Source organism: Lepisma saccharinum, chromosome 14 (genome assembly GCF_977018435.1).
Source record: "Lepisma saccharinum chromosome 14, izLepSacc3.1, whole genome shotgun sequence".
Classification (NCBI taxonomy): Eukaryota; Metazoa; Arthropoda; class Insecta; order Zygentoma; family Lepismatidae; genus Lepisma; species Lepisma saccharinum.
In genome coordinates, this window is record NC_139242.1 from 60,767,211 (window position 1) to 60,790,235 (window position 23,025).

Genomic DNA, 23,025 nt, shown 5'->3' on the forward strand with positions numbered 1-23,025 from the left:
ATAAAATTGTCAACAGAATAAAATAAAAGTGATTGGTGTTTGCACCTCTTTATCAGATGGAGGGGCAGGGAGAGAAGCTTAAAAAAATAAAGAATAAAATAAGTTGTAAATAATCACTTGCATACTCACATTGATAGCTGCATATTTTTCCTACTAATTTCTATGCAGCAGTGTGGACCAACATGTTATAGTTCTTGAGAGAGAGAATTTTTCTTGTATGTACACATTGCTTGCATTGTAGAACTATTTCTCTTGTAGCCTACGGTTATTACAAGCATAAGAACAGTTTTTCCTTGCGACGTTTCAGGAGAACACACGCTCCCTTCATCAGACATTTATTTTTAGTTTGATTAAAGGGAGCGTGTGTTCTCCCGAAACGTCACAACGAAAAACTGTTTTTTATGCTTGTAATAACCGTAGACTACAAGAGAAATAATTCTTGAGAGAGTATGTCTGAAGGATCATTAATGTTTCATGTTTAATTCATCTGTACCATAATTACAATTAGGGTTTATATGCACTAGAAACTGGCAAAATAAACTTTCAAAAGTCTATTTTCCATTAATTTTTTCATACTATTCTGTAGGCTGAGCAAGATCTCTAATTACACATCACTGGAGTAGGTAACATATTGGAAACATTAGTTTAGCTGGCTAATTAAGTAAGCAAGTATTCTTGCTTCCATGTAATGTTTTCCCAGTCTGTCAACATTAAGGGCACCAGAAGTGTTGTGCATCTCCATCCTCCCAAACATGAGAAAAATTTTGTGAAATAACCTTTCATGGAAAATTAAATGTGGACTCCCTTTATTTCTCCCCTTCATACTTAACTAGATTGTTTTTAGTTACCTTGGATCTATATTTAAAAAACAGGTCCCAGTTATGCTATTATGCAAGACACATTATTATTATGGTTTGCAATAAACAATTGATAAAGAAAGCATGCGACATCAAAACATTATCAAATCTGCATTTAGGTGGTATTTATCAACTGTAGTTATATAGACGGTGTGTACAGGGTGGCCCAAAAAAGGTGACCGAACACACAATACAATGGTTCTACATTTCGGTTACCCTTTTTGGGCCACCCTGTATATAATGCAATGTGTACATACAATAACTAATTCAGTGACAGATGAAAAATGAGAATAATTATATAGTGAAAAAAAATACAATTTATTTTACTGAACTTATAACAAAAACACAGTTACAGTAACTCGTACAATGTTAAAAGTTAAACATAAATTGTGGCTTGTTACAAACAATAACAATGAAGATCCTTCTTTATGATCCCATGCACCATCTCCTTACTATATACACTGGATTATCAGCCTTACAAGTCAAACTCAAAATATTAATCTTCTTTCATCTTTGGATATAAACATAAAATATACCAACCAAGTGTTCATTATAAAGAACATAACTGCCCCATGTGCATTTGGAGAGCAGAAGTGTTTTCTTGCAAAGGTAAAAACTATAAAACATTATGTTTGCATGAAAGTTTTATAATTAAGTAGCAAAAGTAACAAACATTAGGTCTGAAACAGAAATGCCGATAGTCATGTGAGGTATCCAAATATTGTCACTATTAGAATTATTTCAACTGTAAAAAATATCATCTTATTTCGGAACATTCTTCCTAAAGTATGTTGTATGAATGTATGCAGTCTAGTCTTCGTTGATTTTTTGTGGCCTGTGCATGTGAGAAGAAAAAACACAATAATTGAACATTGCCTGCTTATTACCAAAGTACATCCCTCCTGCATCAATACAGCAATTGGCATGGTTGGCCAACAATAGATACGACTTCTGCAAGTCTTCATGTGGTATGACTTGAAGATTGGATGTCGCAACCTGTTGGATGGACCTGTGTTCATCAAAAGTGTGTAATTTCAGCAGCAGCTTCACTTTCGGGAACAGAAAAATAATCACAGGGGGATAAATCTGAAGAGTAGAGAGGAAGATCCAACCAGGAATACCCAGACAAACACTGCTCCCTGGACCCATGCATTATCGTGGAGCAGGAGTCAGGAATCTGAGCTCGGAGGGGGTCAGTTCTCTTTCATAATCATTCAGAGTACTAGGATAGCAACAGCCAATTACAGTTTCATCCTCTGGAACAAATACATCATGAATAATGCATTTGCTGTCCTATAAAGCATAATATTGTAGTCACTTTTGATTTTTCGATCTGCATTTTCTTCCCTCTTGCTAATTTAGCAACTTCTATCTGCGATTTGTCGGTTCGTACAAGAATTGTAGTGAAAATGCTCTTTTGTTCTCCACAACAATAGAATTCAAGAAATGTTTATTCCCGCAAGCAGTTTTCAGAATGTCTTTCATGAAACTTTATGTTCACTTGCTGCTCCATAGCTATTACGTGACGACACCCTTGCACCTCCTTCACGGCATGGCAGCATAATTCCCAGCATGCTCATCACAAGATAGAATGCACCCGTGGGACTATATAAAATCAGTCTACTTAATTGTCGAACTGTGTAAGTCTTCAAAGAAGGAACAAAAGACATTCTGAGGTGAATATCTGGACCCCTGATTGTTCTCTGCCACCTAATGAAACCAACAAGCTATGAAGAAATGTACTGCAAATTGTGTCAAGAAGATATCATGTATCCTTGTCAATTATCTGAAAGTGCTTAGCATAACATTTCAAAGCATTTGGGACATCAGAAATTCTGAAACAATCATCGGCATAAGTGTGCAACACTGCACATAGAGTTTACAGAACACTTCCATTCTTGATACTAATAAACAATTGATATACTTTCATTTAGTTGGACGATTATATCTGTTTAATGCTTTCCATAATAGAAGATAAGATAATGCATGTCTCAATAGCTAGCATCCTATATGTACAAAAAATAGCATGGTGTCAATCACTAAAATCTGGTGTACAAGAGTATACATAATTTATAAGAGAAATTTCTCATGGTATAAACTAAACCGGATTATTATTATTATTAAAAACATAGAAATTTGAAAATAATGCATGTTTTTTGTGAAAGCAACCAGTGATGTGAACACAAAAACTGTGAAGTTCATGCCATGAGAAAAATATCTCTCTTTTTCCATATAGAATCTTGTAATCCACAAAAGCTTAGTTTTTCCTTTCTGGTTTCTAACCTTTTTTATTATATTACCTATTTCATTATTCTTACGCCTCTTTATTTCATAGTTCGATCTCCATAATAATGCACTGGCCATAGAAGAGATCTGCAAACATGCAATCCACTACTTTTCTACATAATTAATAGAACACTGTACAGTCTCATTGTGCAGTCCAGTACCTAATGCACTACACAGGGCCAGTGTGTATTCAAATGCATATTAAACAATTGACAGTAAATTAGAAGATTCTGCACATTCAGGTTACAATTACAAGTAAGGCTGTCTCGGTAGCCTGGTGCTTGAACTCCTTATTGATGGTTAGGCCTTCATCATGCTGTCCGTACACACAATCAACTTTTACTCGAGGTACAAGGGCTATTTTTTTCTCCGATGGTGCCCCTAGGTGGCCAGCGAAGTGCTAAGAAGCAGGGCATCACGCAGCGTGATGGCGTCCCCCATGCCAAGGCCCAACGCTTCAGTTGAAGCTGAGTGATGGGCCCGTAGAGATGTCACCAAGTGCGAGATGCATAGTGTGATAAGATTTCTACAGGCAGAGGGGCACAATCAATGCGACTGCATACTGTGAGACATTGCACAGACTATGCAGAGCAATCCAGAACAAACGGAGAGGCATGCTGTCTTCAGGCATTATCTTGTTTCATGATAATGCCTGATTGCATGTTGCTGCATCAACCAAAGACCTTTTTCAACGATTCCACTGGGAAGTGTTTCATCACCCTCCCTAAAGTCCAGACCTTTTCCCGGCAATGAAGAAGTGTTTGGGAGGACTGCGCTTCCACACCAATGAGGAGCTTTGGGACACCGTGCAGACCTGGCTCAACAGACAGGCGGCATCTTTTCTTGCAGAGGGTATTGGAAAGCTGGTGCATCAGTACGATAAATGTTTGAATTTTCTTGGTGACTACATTGAAAATGAGATTATACGTGTACGTAACTTTTGCCAATAAACCCATTTTGCTATTCACTGTCCTATCGGAGGTTGAAAAAAAAAAAATAGCCCTTGTAATTCATAGCAGAACTTGATGATAATCTCTCACTCCTTCTAAACATCTGTTAATTGTACTGAAATTCCATTTCAAATACAAAAGAGCTTGGTTTCAAACATATTCAAAACCTCAGGTATACTGCATGTACAATCGTACTAGGATCATACAGTAGAATAACAATGTCAGATGTCAAATGCCACACACATACGTACTCTCTTTGTCAACAACAAAATTGATGGTCCTTTAGTAACAAACTGTACTTGTGCTTTGATACTGCATGGCTTTTCATTCCGTTTACACATCAAAACCTGTTCGAGACTGCTCAAATGACAATTTTACTTCTCCAGTTGTTGCAAGCAAACTAAAGCCCAAATCAGTAAACTGCCTCAGATCTACTCTTACCAAATCCAGCCACCAATCACCAAAAACAAATTCCCACACGTTTCTCAAACAAAAGCATTAGCCATATGGAAAGCATCAACAACCATTTTGAAAGGAAGGGTGATATTTTTGTATGTTACACAGAGTTGTCCAAACTACCACTTTATCAAGTGACCACCTGACTACTCACACTGCAAACATTTCGGCTGGCAATTTTTGCCCGTCTACGACTGTCCCACCTCTTCACAATCTTGAGCACTTTTTCACTTCCCTCGTTTGTACACTGCGTGCACCACATTCTCACAAAATACTGAAGCGGGGGATAGGGGAAACCGGGAGTCTGTTGGAACAAATCATTCCTGTGCTGGATAAGATCACCTCCTTTGCTATGAAGTTTACTGTGGAACCACACTTCGTATGCCAAAAGAACTGGAATACCTATTTTTGGCGATAGCAAAATTAGCACTGCAAAGAACACAGCTGGGTGCACGTAACAACGGGCGGCACGCTGAATCTTCGACTGTTCCGAGTACCGTGTGTAAGGCGTGAAATCAAACGATGCCTTCACAATGTCTTGGGGATTTTCACAGCACATATCCTCTGGAGGGGGTGCATTGTTGTCTAGGAGGAACCTTGGGACTTGGAATGGTTTCTTCTTCTCGCCATTTCCGCCGTGCCATGTGACTTCGGGCTCTCCAGTTTCGGCATTGGTCGTCAGCGTCAGTTCTGCCTGATCTGACAGTACTAATATTGGATCCTCTTGCTGCATCTCACCAGTTTCATCATCCAATTGGACGATCTGAGCCTCGCCTGTCTCGCTGTCCTCCAGTGAGGTAATGTCATGTTCACTTCCAGGATTTGCAGATGCCATTGTAGAATCCACCCAAAGTTTTCTGGCAGTAGATGTCCGAAACTGAAATGACAAACAAAAATAATATTAATGACTATAATAATAATAAGAATAATGACAAGTTCATAGTGAAAACAAAATTGGTGACCAAATGACCACAGCGTTGTCCGTTGAACAGCAAAAACTGCCAGAGTGCTTTACTCCATTAAATAAAAATTGGTTTCAAAATGTGAATTGACAATGATAATTCATTTTAAAACAGATGCAAAGAGCTTCAAAACAATATCAATATTGTATTTGTAGGACTACCCAATACTAAGAAAAAGTTTTCCCAATTGGAAAGAACGTTTTTTGACAAATTTTGAAAACCTAAAAATTAATAATTGTGTTTAAAACCTTTCTGCCTGCACCCTACTAAAATTTCATAACAATCGGACAACCAGTTTTTGATTTACAAAAGAGTGATTGTTTTAACAGGCCACCTGAAAGACCAACATTTCATAAGCAATTAAAGCTACTAGTTATAGTTTGTTCTTTAGTATTTAAGTGTAAAGTAAACCCTGCAATCTGCAGTTCTCATTGTCAGCTCGAAGCTCAAGCTACTTCAAGCCTGTGTGGTTTTGGAACACATGATGTAATGTTCTTCTGTCAGTTGAAGTCATTGGTTGAAGTAGATGCTCCCATCTATCTCAGACCAACTTAAGCTCCACCCACTGACTCCAAGACCAAGTCATTGAGTTATATAGACACTGCTGGACCCTGTCTTTGTTTTTTGCTTGACACTGATGTCAAATCTGTGAGATATGAGCTGCATGTGGGGAATTATGTATCATGCATTACTATTTGTAGTCATGGGATTTGCCTGAAATTTTTGTGGGTGGGTAAGGGGTGACGGTCCAGTCATTGATAAAACTTTAATACTACGGCGTACGGTTTTAGAAGCGATATCGGGCAGGAATGTCCCTGGTGAACGTTGTACAGTTAGGAAACTGTGCCACGCAAGATAAACGTTGTGTTCTGTATTTTACTTGTGTGCAAGGAGTTTTCATACAACTCACCACTGTCCACCTGACTGTCCAAGTCCCATACAGTAATGACCACTGTTTGGATTTGAAAAAAAAAAAAATTGTAATGACCACTGTTTGGATTTGAAAAAAAAAAATTATCTTACACAAGCATCCATGCTTCCCATGCACAAGCAACTAATGGGAATGAATGTGGAAGTAATTCAGAACCTTAGTAGAATGCATTTAGGGACTTTATTTTAATGCTAAGAGAACTAAACCTAACCATGAAAGCATATATTGAACAAAATCTTAAGTAATCGCTAAAACTATGCAGTATGTGTTAACAGACGTACATCGAAATCAAACCATGTAAAAATTGCATTCATAGCATGCTGAAATTGCAATAAAACAAAAGGAACTTGGGCCCATGTAAATAATATTATTGTAGCATGTAGGGGTGTAAACTCCACCATAGCCGGTCCTAAGCCCGGTTGAAAAGGAGGAAAGTTGGTGTGGAAGGTCTAGAAAGTTCAATGAACCACACCATAAAACATACTAACATCAAGGCCAGCAGGTGTCCAGGTTTAGATACTCAGGGTACTAGGGAGTTAAGGGCTGATAAACCACTCTAACAGAAATTTCAATTATTCGAGAAACCAAAGTGAAGTATAGCCGGACTGATCGATTGATGACGACTTTTGGCTTGAAGAGGAAAGCAGAAGCTGCTGCAACAAGAGAAGATGTGGTTGGAGGTCAAGAGTTTGGCAAAGAATCTGACAAGATGGAAATGCTTCCCAGAGGCCCTATGCTCCACTAGAAGCGACAGGAAATAAGTTAAGTTATGTAGGGGTTTAATAACAATACTAAGAGTGCCAAACATCAACAGTTTTACTTCCTAATGTAAACATATTGGAGCAGTGGAAAGCGAATAAGAAGAATGTTATTGAATGTAATGTTGGTTGGGTATTTATGTAGCAGTTTCTACATTTTGCCTCTGCAAACACACAAAACAAAAATCCTAGGCTATCTTTTTGTGATGTTTTTAAAAGACAATCCACCATAGGTTAGGTGCGTTAGGTTTAATGCTGCCACACATAATGTCATACAGGAAGGTGATTGGGGGAGTGATCATAATGTATCTTGGTTGATTCAATTTCTTGGTTTCATTCATACCGTTTGTAGACATCAAATACATAATACATGTGAAATCACCAAGGAAGGCTGTATATAATTAATGCTAACCAACTTCCTTCCTAAATGATGGGGACTGTTAATTTTACATTTTTGTTAGGTTAGGTACTTTCATGTATTTTTAAATTTTATGTGTGTGCATACAGTGGCATTTCATAAAAAAAGAAATTTAAAAAGTGACACTACAGGATTATGCTTCCATAGGTCTCATATTAGGATCATGATTATAGTTCCCATTTCTTGAAAGAAATGTTACATTGTGTAAAAAACACAATATCAGTCTTTTTTTTAAAAGTGATTTTCGAAGGGTACTCCTGGTCAATGGCCACTTTTATTGCTTGTTCCTTCAAAACTATCTTGGCAAAATTCTTAATCAGGTGCAGTGCTTCTCAATTCAGGTTCTACATATCACAGTAAAAAGTTACTATTACCTGTATGATCTCCGGACAACACCTCTAACTCGTTCATTTTGTCATTCATACTTATCTATTGTGCATTGCGAAACATTGTTTAAGGTGGGATCTTGCTTTTCTCACGAAAATAATTTCAATTTTTCACATTACGAGTAAATATTGTTCTTATTTTTTGCTTCCGTAACACACAATATGGTGGGCACATCTTGACTAGCATCATGGATCAGTGGGTATACAGTGTTTCCAACCTTCGTAACCGAAAAATGCCCCACAAACAATTCACATAAGGTTAAATTCAGTCCCTTGTGAAATTCGTCTAAATGCTCCCAAAACAATACACCCGGCAAGGGAATTTTTGACAATCAAAATGTTTGAAAAATAAAGTTCCGAATAATAAGTCAATAATATTCATATCCCTCAATCCTTTATATTGTATTTTCAAAGTATTTCTCGTCATCGAAATATTTCATGCAAGTTCTTCTTCTTCTTTTAATTAACCCTGTCAGCATTATCTTGACGACTTCGGATATAGTTACTGTTTTGTTTTAATGTTTTTCTTCTAAAATTGTTAGTTAGTCTCTCAAATTTATCAGAATCACGAAACTAAAACAATTATTATGATTAATAATTCACTTTTTATCCTTTTGCTGTTTCTTTTTTCTTTGTATATGTACATAGCTATATATAAAACTCACTTTATATTTCGAGCCTATGCATACAGAATCCATATTAGTGAAGGGGATAAATCTGTTAGAATGGATGAGAGTGATATTGCAAATGGTATCTTCAACCGTTGCACACCTTTGCAGAGTGTGATTCGTTGCTTTAAAAAAATTGGACATTCAAGGAATAAATTTTGCGCATCAGATTATTGCCACATTTACAATTTTCTTGAGTTTTAATATTTATTTTTGCTAAATGTGCTGGTGTACGCACATGTCCTGTTCTTAATCTATGAATAAAAACTATGACTTGCCGTGGGAGTGTGTATGAATTGAACCAAGGGTCCTTTGACTTAAATTCTGCAATCCATCTATATGTATTACCCACAAACTTAAATTGATCCTTGCACCATGCGTTCCACTGTTCCTTGAGTTTGATCTTCACTCATGGTAATAAATCCATATACCATAATCTGTTGAAACGCATGTCTGGTAAATATCTGGCTTACTTAGCATAGAAGTCTACACGTTAATTTCCTACATTAATATTATGTGCTTTAATATAACTAAATTGTATATCGATGTTCCTTTTGCAAGCAAATTGAACTACTTGTATAATTAGAATATTAAAAATAGATTGATGACACAATTTAGGATAAGATGTAGATAATGCTTGTAATACACTCAGAGCATTTGTAAGTAGAAGAATTTTTTATAACCTTCGACTATTCCAAATTGTAATGCTCTGTATAGTGTGTAACTTTCCGCGGTAAAGATGGATGAGTCTATAGGTAATCTAAACTGTTGATAATATTTTTTCTCTGGGATGTAATAGGCACATCCTATCCCTTTGCTATCCTTAGAACCATCGGTGTAAATCATTACGTGAGTTGGCCATTTTTCTCTGTACAATGCATGTAGTCCTAGATCTTTGAAGTGAATTGAAAATTGTGTATATAATGGAATATCCAGTTGATAAATCAAAGGATGTAGGAGAGTAAAAGTCTTAGTTCGAAGTTCTGGGTCAAGTAATGACAATATCCAAAAAAATATGAAGTGTTTTGTGAATTTACATCGGCTTCTGCCCATTGTTTTTGTATTTCAAACAATTTATTAAATGGGTGAGGATGATTTTCCCAAGATTTAAGGAGAAATGTTATTGTTATTTGAATCTGTCTATGTGTCAAAGATGTTTCTTTACTCTCCATATAAACGCTTACATTAGGGCTTGATTTCATAAGACCTAGACAAATTCTCAATGCTTTTCTTTGTAATATATCTATTTTGTCAAGTAGACTAGATTTTGCTCCCCGTAACTGAAAGCTGCATAATCAAAAATTGAACGAAAGCAGTTTTTATAAAAAAGGAGTAGAATTTTTGGGTGTCCACCCCATTTAGTTGTTGTCATACTACGGATTATATTTAAAAATGTGGTAAATTTCTCGTATCGGACAAACGGATTTCTTCAAATTTACAGGAGAAATTACTTACCGAATGCAGTTTCTTTAGACTTGTGGAAGTTCGGGGAAGTGTTTTCTCGTATCGTTCATTAATTTTGCCGGTAAATCATCTATTTTTCGATATAAATGTGTGACCGATGAACGAAAGCTCTTGCATCCATTTCTTCCAGGTGGATGTAGCCTGTGTGTGATGACGTAATCCCGGTCAGTGTTTCAAAACACGTGTTTTTGTAACTGAAGAAGGTACGTTTCCGCAAATGGTTTGTGGGGCTATGTGTCAATGATTCGTGGGGCTATGTGTCAATGGTTCGTGGAGCTATGCGAGAATGGTGTGTGGGGCTACGCATATTTTTTTTCCGAAACCAATTTTTAACTATTGTAACCTATAGTGACCCTACCTAACCTAACCTTACCGAAAATGGTTCGTGGGGCTATGCGTCAATGGTTTGTGGGACTACGTAGGTATTTTTGGGTGCAGTGGGGTGGAAACACTGCATGCCGAGTACGGTAGTGAAACTGTGACCGCCATTTTGCGTGTTACCGAAGGCAAAAAGAAACGAAGAAAACTTACTCGATATGTTGCAAATAGAGCTTATTTCCGTGAAATAAGCGAAATGCCACATTCAGCAATGTTTCTCAATGCAGAATACGTAAGTACGAATATTCAAATAGCAAATTTCAGCCGTTTGTCCGATACGAGAAATTTACCAAATATGTTTCTCCTTTGTTTAATAAATACAAGATGTGTGTATTCCATGTAAAATGTCTATCAAAATGAACACCTAAATATTTGTGAGTTTCTGTTGCAGGGATGTCTGAAATTTGTAAAATATTATTGGGATAAATACCCTTACATTTATTATTGAAACAAATAATTTTGGATTTGTTTTCATTAAATGTTAATCCTGCATTATCAAACCATTCGCGTATGTTGCAGATTAATTTCTGCATTTTTATTATGCCTTGGGTCGCATCATCAAAAATACTGTAAAAACAAAAATTATCTGCATATTTTACTATGTGGAATGGATAAAGAGATAAGGAATGTGGACTAAATGCACAATCAAGTCGATCCGTAATTATTACCAACTCTCAATAAGAACTCGTAGTACTTGCGGAAGGGCAAAATACCCCAAGGCAAAGGAAATGTTGACATGCTGATATCTAAAGATGGTGATTGAAACTTTAGAATAGAATGCAAGATGTGACCAGATGAGCAAAATGCAAAAGCAGTGTAACATTAAATTGTTAAAATTTCAAATAATATAAGAAGCACAATAATTCCGCTGTAGAAAGTGTGTACACTTTCACGCGCAGGCGACAATGTGTGAATACCTAGAAGTACAAAAACACTCGGAAATGCACGTCACCAATCTTTACTACTCACATTTTGCACTAAAACATCACAAATTTCTATAGCTCTTCGCGTGTGCACTTAACTTTCTTACATTTAGTCTCACAATATGGTTTCCACGCACATAGCAACAAGGAAACTATTTTGTTCACTTTTCGACATTTACTCGTCTGCTCACACTTAGGCCATCAGCCTGGTTTCGCGATGCGATTGCGACTTGCGGCAGAGAGACGAAGTGAAACGCTGATCACGGGACCTCTGGCTGTCTCTGACGTAATAAAACCACGTGGTTTGCTGTTCCTAGAAATTGCTACGCCTAGGGCAAGGAGGGGTGTTGTTTTTCCTTTCAGAGATAAGCAGAGAGCAGACGATAAAGTTTTTTTTATCGCTTGCCTTATGAAAATAGCGGATAATTGTTGCAATGGAGAAAGGTGAGCAAAATACACTCCTCACAAAGAGTTTGGTGCCCTAAGCTTTACATTCGAGCTACTCAAACGTTGCTTTCAACAACGATGGTAAGAATTTCTCGTGTAAATTGATAATAAATATGGGTTTAGCAAAAGTTTAAGATTGTGTAGCCATTCATAAGTTTCCGAAAATTACATTCTCCTGGACCTAAGAATTAATATATTAAAGCGCAACGGCTGGGTTGCGCAAACGGGCCAAATATAGCAGTGGCGTCTCGTCCCGTGGGGCTTAGCCCCTAAAGAAAAACGGACGTATTCACGTAATTAACAATCACCATAACGCATAACTATCACACAGTCTTTTAAAAGGTGATTTTTACCCACGTAAATTCATCGTCTGTTGCAATGGATACGACAGCGCTCCTAGCTGCATTGATGTCAATTATCGTTTTCCGGGGCACGTCGCAAAGGAAGGAGTGGCCTACACCCACCTACGCTACAGTGAAGTTCACGTGCTAGCAGAGAGAGGAGGGGGGAGTGCAATAGATTTGAGTGCTGATTCGGGGCTAGTTCCGTTGCGTCGCGTTCGATCTCGCGTGTTGTTCTGTAGTGTTTTGGTGGCTTTCATTCGCTATGTTTGAGTGAGTTTGGCAGGGTTGATGTTCGAACACAAATTGATGAAGGACATAGGCTGTCAATTACAAGACACAACGAATTTGTCCGGAAGAATAGGCATATATTAAATAGAATTATCGATTGCTTAAAATTCTATGGTCGACATGAACTTGCTCTACGAGGACATAATGAAAGAGAACAATCTTTAAACAGAGGCATCTTCCCAGATTTATTATCCCTTCATAGAAGAGGGAAAACTAAAGAGGGAACTTCGTGTTCTTTATTGTAGTGAAGAGTTGAAAAACATAAACGCTATCAGTAGATTGCATTCATTTTTTATTTAAAATTATTTAGAGGGTACCTTTTCAGAAACAGTAAAAATGACAAACATAGTTTTAATAACTCCAGTGGGGCAACAGCTGAATCTGAACGATGTTTCAGCACATTGAAGCGTATTAAAACCTGCTTAAGAAATGCAATGGGACAGAACAGACCAAATGCATTGGCAACTTGCTTACAATAGAGATAGAATACATTTCAAACATAGAGAGCTACAACGAAAAAGTAATAACAAAATTTGCTGAGCAGAAGAACAGGAGTCAACGTTCATAGAAAGGTATGTTTCACAACAATACCTGTTTCTTTTGTAATCATGTGAATTGTCATTACATTGTAAATTCTTTAAAAAAATAAGTCCAGTTTTGTAGTTTAGAAGAAGATAAATACCCGTTTTTTTGTAATTCATGTAATTTGTCATTACATTTTATATTCTTTCAAAAAAGTAAGTCCAGTTTTGTAGTCTAGAAGAAAAAAATACCTATTTTTTGTAATTCATGTGAATTGTCATTATATTTTAAATTATTTAAAAAATAAGCCCCGGCCAAATTCGAGGCCACGAGACGCCACACTATATTTAATATAGTGTGTTTATGCACAAAGAGCACTAAACTTGACGTCATTTAGATCGTCCCTAGCTGCCATGGATTGATAATACAAAAATTTAAATATTTACACTACGCTTTGTTATTTCTTCTGGTTGCGAGTATGTGTAATTCAACGGCAGGAGTAGGAGTCGGAGGAACTCCCAAAATTGTAAAGAAAGACTGTATTAAGTGCGTAAGCGCATGATATTTATTAATAGACAAGACACTATGCGATATCCGATAACATAATATTAACGTATGTTTTCATTGAATGAAGCAGACATTTTCCCCTCGTATTTTCGCCCTTTGTTTTTTGGCAACAGCAATTTTAAAATATAATTCCTGTAAATAAGAATCCCCAATGGTTGCGAGACATGAAGTAGACGATAAAATATTATATGTAATGACTATTATTCTTGATAAATATGTGTATATAAAACAAATGACCATATTTAGTAGCCATGTGGAAAAGTATGATATCACGTGAAAAAAAGAGTCAGTTATTAATAACAACTATAAAAATAAAAGTACATTCGCGCGGAATTATTATGTATTATTCCTGACCGGATTCACAAGAAAATAGCAATTAAATTGTGAAAATTGCAAGTGACGTAAACAAGTGCTGTGCAAATTTTAAGGCTTTTTTGAGTTCCGATATATTTTCTGTTGTTGACGATCGTCTTTTCAAAAATCTAATTTTTACAGCACTGATGTTAAGATGAAATTAAACTTGACATTTAATGTAATAGCAGCACCTTCAGCATCAAATTCCCAATGTATTTAAATGGGAGAACAATTGCCCATCAAAAGCGTGGGGAGACAACAGGGGTGCTGCCATCTACAATAGTTTGCTTTGACCAGGCCCATTTCCTAATATAATAATATTCCAAACTTATTGTGCCTAATATAACATTTAATATTCCAAACTTTTTGTGAGGAGTGTATATGAGTAGGTACGAGAAAATAAACACACGATCTCAATAATGCATTATCTTGGATTCAAACTCAAATCAAACTATCAAACTTCTAATTTCAGACATAAAGAGGGCACAGTTAATTTCCAGTCGGAGAAGGGCTCCCTCTCACAACACATGTTATTTCCATATAATCATTTTTCTTATTTATCAGTGATTTTTAAGCAGTTCTCAAAAAGTGAGGGCATGGCATCCCCCAGCTAGCAATTTCCACATTAACCGCAGTTTTTAAGTTATATTAGCACTGTGTATGTGGATGGAGAAGAAACAAATCTTCCTGGAACTCCAGTTCGAATAATAATTTAGCAAGGGGTAGGTTAGGGCAAGGTCCGCCGACTGCTGCAAGCGGCAAAAAAAAGTCGACGGACCTGGGACTAGGGCACCATTCAGTTTTTCTTTTCTTTTTTAAAAAGACAACAAAGTCAGAATATGCAACGGAGAATGTTAAACTTGGCAGAGGTAAGGGGAGAAGGGAAACATACAAGGTGTTACTCGCCCCTTGACCATTGATGATTTTGATTCATTGAATGCAAGAAAATTGAAATTCTAATTATCTTCTTTCTGAGATATCAGTCGGGTTTTATGCATATTTTGTCAATTCTACTTAGATTAACGATTTTTTTTCAAGCAAAGTTGAATAGTTTAAAATTACAAATTTATCTGTTGAGGACCTACTGCACACTGTTTTACTTATTTTAATTATTATTCTAAACCTTTCTTTCTTCTTTTACTTGTAGGCGTATATTCTGGTAACTCACTGCCGGAATTTCTGTTTCCCGAAGTACTGTAGTATTAATAGTGCGGTGTAAAGATGTCCCTCAGACACTAAGGCATACCTGAAATATTCTTAAATATGTTAAACTTATTTTCTTAATAAGAAATGCAAACTACGAATCTTTAAATACAACCTGTATTATTGTTAATGAGTTTTCCTTCTTTCCTCCTTTCAAAATGTAGGATGTAATATCACAAACCATTGCATCAAAAGAAAATGGTAGTGATTGCTGCTACAACCTTTTCAAGCATTGCCATTGGCTGGTAGCTTTTTGGGGTAGTAAATAATCTGTGATGGGTTGGGTTAGGCCAATTGGGTAAGGCTTGTTGGGTTTGGTTCTCTTAGAAGAAGAAGACGAAAATGGTTGTAGCAGCAATACCGACCAAATAGATATGGGAAAAACTGCTTAGCGGTAATCCCAAGTAAAATGTAAATAATAATAAATACAGACCAAAGAAAATATCGAAGAACACACATAAAATGTCGGTGCCTGGTAGGGCAGGTGGGGGGCGGTGTTAAATCACAATCCTGCCTAGGGCGTAAAAATATTTGGCTACGGGGCTGACATCCAAACACCTCTCTCAAAGCATAATATTCTGGAGCCAATGGTCACACAATATCAGGGCATTTTGCAACACGTCACATAGCATATAATGTATATTATTGTTGTATACAACTAGAGCCAATATTTATTTTAAATTAAAGTTTGTTTTCTCTAAATTCTTTTTCCCAATTGGGTGACCGGAACTCTTGGTATTCTCCTCGAAACATTGGTGTAATTTCATGCATTAGTTTCAACTTACTTTTGCTTTAAATACACAGCTACCTCCGTTGAAAGGAAACCGATGCTATACAATGCAAATTAACCTGTCACGAGAAGGTCAAACAATGGCTCTACGATAGAAAAAGCTCTAATCCTTGTAGGCTAATGGTTCATTTGTATTCTGACTCCCACGTAAGTTGATGAGAACTATCCCGCCAAACAAATAGGAGGAAGTGGGACTGGAAAAGACCGTTCCTGTTGATGGTTTAGAGGTAGAAATGAGACTGATATTACCTTACCTGTCCACTAGCTTTTCTCCAATGTAAAACTTAGTACGATTTGTTTTATAATAAAATAACTCTTATGGTTTACATTGTGTACTTATTTTTATATATGTAATACCAAAAATTATTGAATATTAGTATCACTGTTAAATTGACTTCGAATAAAATGGTTCAGTGATAATTGTATTGCCACTCAATCCCGTTAGATGTGCGTGCGCAAGAACACCCGCAGAATTTCTTCTCAGGGGGAGAGTAATATAAACTTTTATTATTATTATATATACAATTATTACTTATTATTTTTGCTATTATTATTGTTTTTGATGCTGTTATTATTATTATTATTATTAATATTACATTACTACTACTACTACTACTACTACTACTACTACTACTTATGTTTATTATAATTACATACATTTGCAATTTCCATATTCTGTATATCATATACAATTTGCACAACTGTATACTGACAAAAAGATGTTTTTTAAAGTTAGATAATCAGTGTAAAATAGACTGTAAGCTTAAATGTAACCCTACTTCAAATAATAATAATAATAATAGTTGCTGTAACTTACAGTCTGTAAGTCACAGAAAACAATACTTTTTTGTTATAAAATATCTCTACAATTTCACCATTCGAATTACGTTAACTCTTTCCAGAAATCTCAGGGGACGGGCATATGCCCCCCTGGCCCCCACCCTGCGGGCGCCCATGTGCGTGCGCATCCATATTTTTTTTTTAAAAAAAAGGACGAATCCACAAGGTCCGGGATGTAGACACCCAAATGCCAACCTCCCTTCCACGAAGTACACCCTGGTCTCCACTTTGCAGGGTAGCGAGGCTCTGGCGTCTGGACTCACAGCCAGAATTGTGATTGTCCCTTCATTCATCCCTTATCACCATTCATCTTCATCTTCGTAATTAGCCAAAAGTGGCAGAAAGCGAAGCAAAATTTACTAAATCAATCAATCTATCTAAGATGTCCGGAAAAAACAAATGTTAGTCTCTTAGTGTGAAGCAAGACATCACAATTAATAAAGAATTACTTTATATTTTACATATTATAGCGTATCAGCAGAGAGTACTGAAGTTGCAAAGAAATCTAGAAAAACCAAAGAACCATGACGAAAGCTGTGGAAATGTCGAAATTATTTTGTTCTTTCTATTGCAATTACATCAATTATTGTGCTCTTTATACATATTTTGTTACTAAAATAGGTTTTTATAAAGGGATTTATTATTTTACCTTTCAAAGTGGAAATATGTAACAATAATGATATTCAATCACTATTTGTATCATAATTCTCATATCTTGACTTGTCAGTACTGGAGTACAGTACATTTACATACTTGAATTTGAACTTTATATTTATTATTTTTGATTGATTGATTGACTTGCTTTATTTTACTTCGCTTTTTGTGCCAGTTTTGGCTAATTTGCGAAGATGGGGATGAATGATGATATGATGAAATTAAATGGACACTCACAAATATCCATGCCCATGCCAGGATTCGAACCCGGGACCCCTAGCGTCGTAGCGCGATGTGCTAACCACTATTATTATTGATATTGAAGTATTTAGTGTAGAACATTGCTTGGAATGTGACAGTAAACATCTATATTTTTAAGTGCGTCAGACACATCGTCCATATTTTGAATTGTACGTAGCTATTTTCTGGATATAAAAGCGCTAAAATTTCACTATAAATATATAATTTTTTCCAACTAGCATGACGTAAGCTCCTCCTAGAATTGAGGTCCTATGTCTTACACGCCACTGCTTACATCAAGTTGTATTAGTGTACTCCTCTTTATCAGTCAACAATAAATATTATAAAGATTGTAAAGATCCATTGACATTTTTAACAATGCATTTCTTAAGCCCCTATCACACGGAACTGAATTTATAGTAAGAATGCTCTAGTTGACGCTGGACTGGCTACCCATTTGCTAGTTTTCGCCTCACACGATACTTGTACACCGTACTTGTTGATAGTCTTTTGTTTTCATAATGGCGGCCGCGTGAGATGTAAACAACGTATCACTTCACATTTTTAAAATACTATAACTATTCAACCGAGAGGAATATCGCTTCGTATTAAATGGTTTTAGGTAGAGAAGAATGGCGCTGATAAAATACATACTTTACAACGTTTACTGTGCATGTATGGAAGAATATTTTAGCTCTTTCAATTGTAAACACCGTGCACTCACCATAGACGGTGTAACTCGACGTGCCTATCGTGCTGTATGTATTGTACATTGTAATTGGAACAGCTAACCGAAATGATCCATGAAATGCTTTGGTGTAAAACTGGAAAGTGTAAAGTACTGTCTGTTATAAGATTTTTGGAAGCATTTAGGTAGCATTTATGCTATCAAAAATGTTAATGAAAATGCTTTCGTCTAAAGCCAGCTTAAAGGTGGACGAGCAATTTGAAGAATGTTGTAGGTGAATTACTGCTTTGGGCTTTCATTAAAAAAGGAAAAGAGATTGGCTCGAAAAAAAAAATGGAAGTCAATGCGTACCGAACAAGCTTTTTAACTCGGGTTTGCATTATTCATACATGACATTCGCAGGATTCATTCACAAAAAAAGGTCAATCATTTATTAATTCACTTGTAATAATAAGGATTTTCATTTTCAGCTGATCATATTTGTCACGTACACATCTCATCGCTTTGCATAAATACCTAAATATTAATGATCTGAACACAAATGCACTGCACGCCATCTCTTTACTTTTCTTTTATCGAGAAATGGATAAACTATAAACCTCTGTGCTATAAACAGCCAGCACTCGGAAACCAACCACAGACAAAAAACGCTACTTTGCAAACTCACAGATTATCTTCACATGGCCAAACTTTGCTCTGATTGGCTGTTTCACAGAAACCAGTAGAGGAAAGCTAGTAGCAATTAGAACATGTCCTATTCCTCAATACCAGTCAAGCAGTCAGCCAGGCGGCCATGATTTCTACCTAGAAAGTGAGTTCAGCGCCAACTAGGGCATTCCTACTAGAAATCGAGTTCCGTGTGATAGGGGCTTTAGTGAGCTCGCAATTGTTAAATTAACTCATCTTTCAGGTTTGAATAGTCAGATAATAACATATTTAATTGTTTAATTAAATGTCATATTTGGAAAAATAGAATAAAACTACGCGCTATGCATGTGCACATATATCGTCAAGAGGGAAAAGATCGGCCTGGAAGTTTTTGGGCTGGCCTCTTTTAGTGTTTTCCATCTCTTTTCGAACTTTTCGAAACCCCTTCCTTGAAAAAGTGTCACGTGTCTTCAATTGTTCTCTCTTCACTTTAGTTCTTTCTCTCTCCCTCTCTATCACTCTTCGTTCTTAAATCTTTCTCTCTCTCTCTCTCTCTCTCTCTATCTCTGTTGCCGTCTTTCCCCCAATTTCTCTTTACTTCCTTGTCTACGTTTCTCTTCCCCCTCTCTCTCTCCCCTTTCTTCTTTTAGGTTCTATCTGTCTCTCTCTTTTCTCGCTATTTGTCATTTCTTTTCTCTTTCGCTCCATTTCTCTCTGCCTCTATCTCTGCCTATACTGCTTTGAAGCTTTCCTTTCTCCTCTGTCACCTTATTTCATCTTTCCCCATTCTCCCTTCCTTTGTGCCTTTACCTCTTTTCCTATCGCATTTTTCCTTCTCCGTGATTCAGTTCACGCCTTGGACTTCTAACTTGTTCCATTACATATGGAAGAATGATTTGTGATACTGAAATGCTTTGTTTTGATGTGTGAACATGAATGTTTTAGGTTTTCTTCAGTGGCGTGCATACAAGGTAAGCTACCGAAGCATTACTTCGGAATACAATATGCAATAACGTAACAATATATTATGTCATTATAATCACACGATTATTCAATAATATTTAGATAAAACCGTCAGATTTCTTCGCTACAAATAGAACAAATACAGTCCCTGCAGGGCGCACTGAGGTTGAGCCGAAGCAATCTTCCTCTCGCATCGGTTAAGCAGTGGCAGACAGTTGCGCGCGCACCTCAAGGTCACGGGCCGTGTGCGTGTATTTCTTCTGCAACCGAAACTAGCATCGGACAAGGAGTTCGAGAGTGTATGAGAGTGTTTCAACTCCTATTGTTTTCGGTTTTCCTCAGTTTACGGGTTTGGTTTGAAAATGTAGGGTATATGAAAATATGTGAAGGTACCAGTTAGTATCTAGTAATATAGAACATTGTGTCCTATAAAAAAGCTTTTGTTCAAGCCGTTTTCTGCTCGTTCTTTCTCAGAAAAAATGAGATAATTTAAAATGGACGGCGAACACAAGAACTACAGAACTTGGTTTAAAAGACCAGTAAATTCACCAGACATTTTCAGTGTAATATTTACGTATACCAAATGTGACTGGTTAGCCTATAGCGCTGAGCTAAATGCGGTGTTTTGCTGGTATTGTCTGTTGTTTGGAAAGGATAGAAATACTTCTTGGACCAAAACTGGGTACACGCATTGGGGACATTTAGTGAAGTCAATAGCCGAGCGCGGACTGTCTGTTAACCATCTACAATCGTCTGTAGCTATAGCTTCTTTTGGGGAAAACAGAATAGAAACTCCGCTTGATGACCAGCTTAAAAATGAAATGAACTATTACCAGCTGTGATTTTTATCAAGTCAAGCTTGCCCCTTGATTTGTTATTGTTTACTTAAAAATTATATATTCAGTGCTTCGGCTATCTAAATGGTCACCGCACGCCACTGGTTTTCTTGCATGTTAGGTTGCAAAATAGGACATGTTAAGAAACGCATTCGTATTAATATAGCTATTAATATAAAATGCAATACATAACAATATATCTCGCCCAAGTTCTATTTTTAAATAAGATGATCTCTGTTAGCACAGCGCGCTCCGGCGCCAGGAGCCCCGGGTACGAATTTCTGCCTAGATATGGATGTTCGTTTTGAGTATCCCTTCATCATATCATCACTCATCCTCATTTTCGCGATTAGCCAAACGTGTCAGGAAATAAACAACAAGACGAGCTTAGTGCTTGAATTCCAAAATGACGAATTGATAAAATGGATCATCGGTCAAATGGAATGATACATCTATGCTTTAACCACAGTCTAAACCTGGAACCTCTGGCTTACTAACAAGAGCGCCTGTATGTTTTTTTTTCTCAGAGGAGGCAGTCACAGAAACTTTTATTACTATTATTATTATTACATTACTATTACTCTACTACTTATGTTTTTTTTAAAAAAATTACATGCATTTGTAATTTCCATATTCTGTATATCTGTACAGGGTGTCTCAAAAGTAATAGCGCAAATTGACTCAGGAGAAAGTACACGATAAGAGGAGCAAAAAAGTCTGAGAAACATGGGTCTGCAAACGAGCCGTTTTCGAAACAATCGCGAATGTGCGATTACAAGCCGCCACTGACTTCATTGTTTGTAAACGTCGTCGTAGTTGGTAAAATGCTAATAATGTGTGTGAATGTGTGGGTACAAGCCATACCACCTCTCGGAAATGTTCTGTTTGATTGCAACACCAACTCTCGGAAATGTTCTCTTTTGTAAACAAAGAGCAAACCTCGGACCACGCAAGGAGTAAAGCACTCTGTGTTTACAAAATGATCAATGACGGCTTGTAACCACACATTCGCACACATTATTAGCATTTTACCGACCAGGACGACGTTTACAAACAATGAAGTCAGTGGCGGCTTGTAATCACACATTCGCGATTATCTCGAAAACGGTTCGTTTGCAGACCCATGTTTACTGAGACTTTTTTGCTCCTATTATCGTGTACTTTCTCCTGAGTCAATTTGCGCTATTACTTATGAGACACCCTGTATACAATTTGCATTACTGTATACTCAACATTAATTCATGTAGGACAAAAAGCTGTTTTTTATAGTTAGATAATCAGTGTAAAATGGACTGTAAGTTTAAATGTAACCCTACTTCAAATAATAATAATAATAATAATAATAATAATAATAATAATAATAATAATAATAATAATAATAGTAGTAGTAGTAGTAGTAGTAGTAGTTGTTGTTGTTGTACGGCCTATAAGTCACAGAGAACAATACTTTTTGTTATAAAATATCTCTACAATAACACCATTCGAATTACATGAACTCTTTCCAGAAATCTGGGGGTGGGGGGGGCAAATTACTTTATCCACCCATTCTCCTTTATCCTTTAGCACCCCATTTCTTGGATAGTGTGAATTTGTCAAGTTGATTAAGACAACTAGTTATTGCAATTAATAAATAAAGTAAACATTTCTGAAGCACTTCGTGATGTATCTCTTGCCACCCAACAATCTACGAAGAATGGTACAATTATACAAGGACCTACCTGCGATTGGTTGCATACAAAATGTAATTTTTCGCATCTCCATACATTTTCCTTAGGCCCATTCATACTGGATTTCTCTAGTGGGTCCCTTTCGAAGACACGTGCGTCCGTCAGCATGGAAACAAGTTTATATTTGCATGAAATGAGAGATGTGGATTAATATGCAAGTCATTCGAGGTAAGGCCCGCAGCAAGATTCAACTGTGACGTAGGCAGCGTGTGTGCGAACTATGGCATCGGATGAGAGGACAAAGGGCTATTGCTATGTGTCCGGGGGAGGAGGGAGGGGGAGAGGCGTTTTAGTTCCGGAATGTTCCCGTAGTGTTGGCATTTACAATAACTGACATTGAGAAATTTCGTCAGAGAGATATGATCGCAAGAAGATGTCGTGTCTTCATCTTGCAGTCAGTCCTATGTTTTGACTTTTCCTGCATTTTAGCGTAACGGTGAAGCTCCAGCATTTAACTCTGGGAATCAGTGGCGACTG

At 36.8% G+C, this 23,025-nt stretch overlaps 1 protein-coding gene across 1 annotated transcript; it reads right to left on the reverse strand.

Annotated features, from left to right (window-relative positions):
• Positions 1 to 1,139: 1,139 nt before the first annotated feature.
• On the reverse strand, positions 1,140 to 11,689 carry LOC145998942 (uncharacterized). The gene is made up of 2 exons (XM_083135746.1): positions 11,484 to 11,689; positions 1,140 to 5,426 (listed from the first exon to the last, which is right to left on the reverse strand). Exon 2 carries the CDS (start codon positions 5,382 to 5,384, stop codon positions 4,680 to 4,682), a length of 705 nt encoding a protein of 234 aa, XP_082991872.1. The 5' UTR covers positions 5,385 to 5,426; positions 11,484 to 11,689; the 3' UTR covers positions 1,140 to 4,679.
• Between the last annotated feature and the right edge of the window lie 11,336 nt (positions 11,690 to 23,025).

Coding starts and splice junctions, on each gene's coding strand:
- LOC145998942 (XM_083135746.1), bottom strand. CDS start 5,384: ATGGCATCTGCAAATCCTGGAAGTGAACATGACATTACCTCACTGGAG.